The sequence below is a fragment of the Emiliania huxleyi genome, assembly GCF_000372725.1.
Source record: "Emiliania huxleyi CCMP1516 unplaced genomic scaffold EMIHUscaffold_258, whole genome shotgun sequence".
NCBI lineage: Eukaryota > Haptophyta > Isochrysidales > Noelaerhabdaceae > Emiliania > Emiliania huxleyi.
The window spans coordinates 151,761-152,926 of NW_005200104.1; the positions used below are offsets into that span (position 1 = coordinate 151,761).

At 63.9% G+C, this 1,166-nt stretch overlaps 1 protein-coding gene across 1 annotated transcript in view; it reads left to right on the forward strand.

Moving 5' to 3' along the window:
- The window catches only part of EMIHUDRAFT_115598 (hypothetical protein), a gene marked incomplete at both ends in the record, with an annotated part of 3,082 nt that extends 2,618 nt beyond the window's left edge, over positions 1-464 (forward strand). The window contains one exon of the mRNA XM_005777707.1: positions 423-464. Coding sequence (XP_005777764.1) covers positions 423-464 — 42 coding nt within the window. The remainder of the gene's footprint in view (positions 1-422) is intronic.
- Between the last annotated feature and the right edge of the window lie 702 nt (positions 465-1,166).

A 1,166-nucleotide genomic window follows, 5' to 3' on the forward strand; every position in this document is an offset into this window, starting at 1 on the left:
GAGCTCTACATCCGCCGCGTGACGAGGCGCCTGCGTTGTAGAGCGATGTAGAGCGCGATTTTGTTGTAGAGTTTGTTGTAGAGGCTCTACAGCCAAACCGCCGGGAAGGCAGTGACTCAAAGAGGTCGAGCCGCGCTAATGGGGTGTCTCCGAGCTTAGTGAAGCTCTGATGGACAGCCCTGACTATCCCTGACACACAGAGAGTCCCTCTGACGGCACACAACACCCTATAACTGCGTCATGACCAGCCTGCCATGTGTCGCCGGTGCCGCATTCGTCGCTGTGCTTCTTTAGCAGGCGGTGGACTGTCGGCTGCGAGGACGGTCGCATTTGCGCGAGGCGAGGCGAGCATTCAGACGCGTTGCATGCGCCATGACTCGCGCCAGCGCGTGCGGGAGCTCCTGGCTGAGCGTTGAGTCCAGGCGAGTTGCGCTGGCCACTATCGCTACGCCGAGCCGAGCTGACGCGCCGAGGCGCCGGCCAGTCGCAGCCGTGAGGCATGCCATAGCAGCGGAGGCACCTGCCACCCATTGGGCGGGCAGACAGAAGGCCAGGGCAGCACTGGCAAGTGCAACGCGCCTCATGTCGGAGAGCGAGCGTGCCTCGTTCGCCGCTTATGATGTAGAGTTTGTTGTAGAGATTTCACGTTGTAGAGCGCCTCTACATCGCTCTACAACGCAGGCGCCTCGTCACGCGGCGGATGTAGAGCTCTACAGCTCTACAGCGCTCTCCAGCACTCTACATCTCTACAGCTCTACAGCGCTCTACACTCTACATCCTCTACACCCTCCCTCAGAGCGAAGGAGGAGCACGAGCACGTATGGGAGGGTTCAAATGATGCGCCACGCTGCCCGGCGTTTCTCACTTTCCGGGACAGCCCCGCCCTTTTGAGGCAGGAAAGTGACGGCTACCCCGTACGCGCCTGCCGCTCTACCCCGACGCCGACCGCCCATCCCCCCTCCTCGTTCCCCCCTGGGCGAGCCGATGATCGTCGAGCCTCTGCCCTGCGTGCCCCCCCCCCCCCCCGCCGGGGTGTTGTGGGTCCGCCGTCGGGCCGTCTGTGGCCTGTTCCTCTCCCGCCGGCGCCTGTTGGTCCCTCTGCTCTCTGGGCCGCCTTGCTTCTCGCTCCCCCGTGCTCCGCCGCGGGCGGGTGGGCTGTGGCTCTT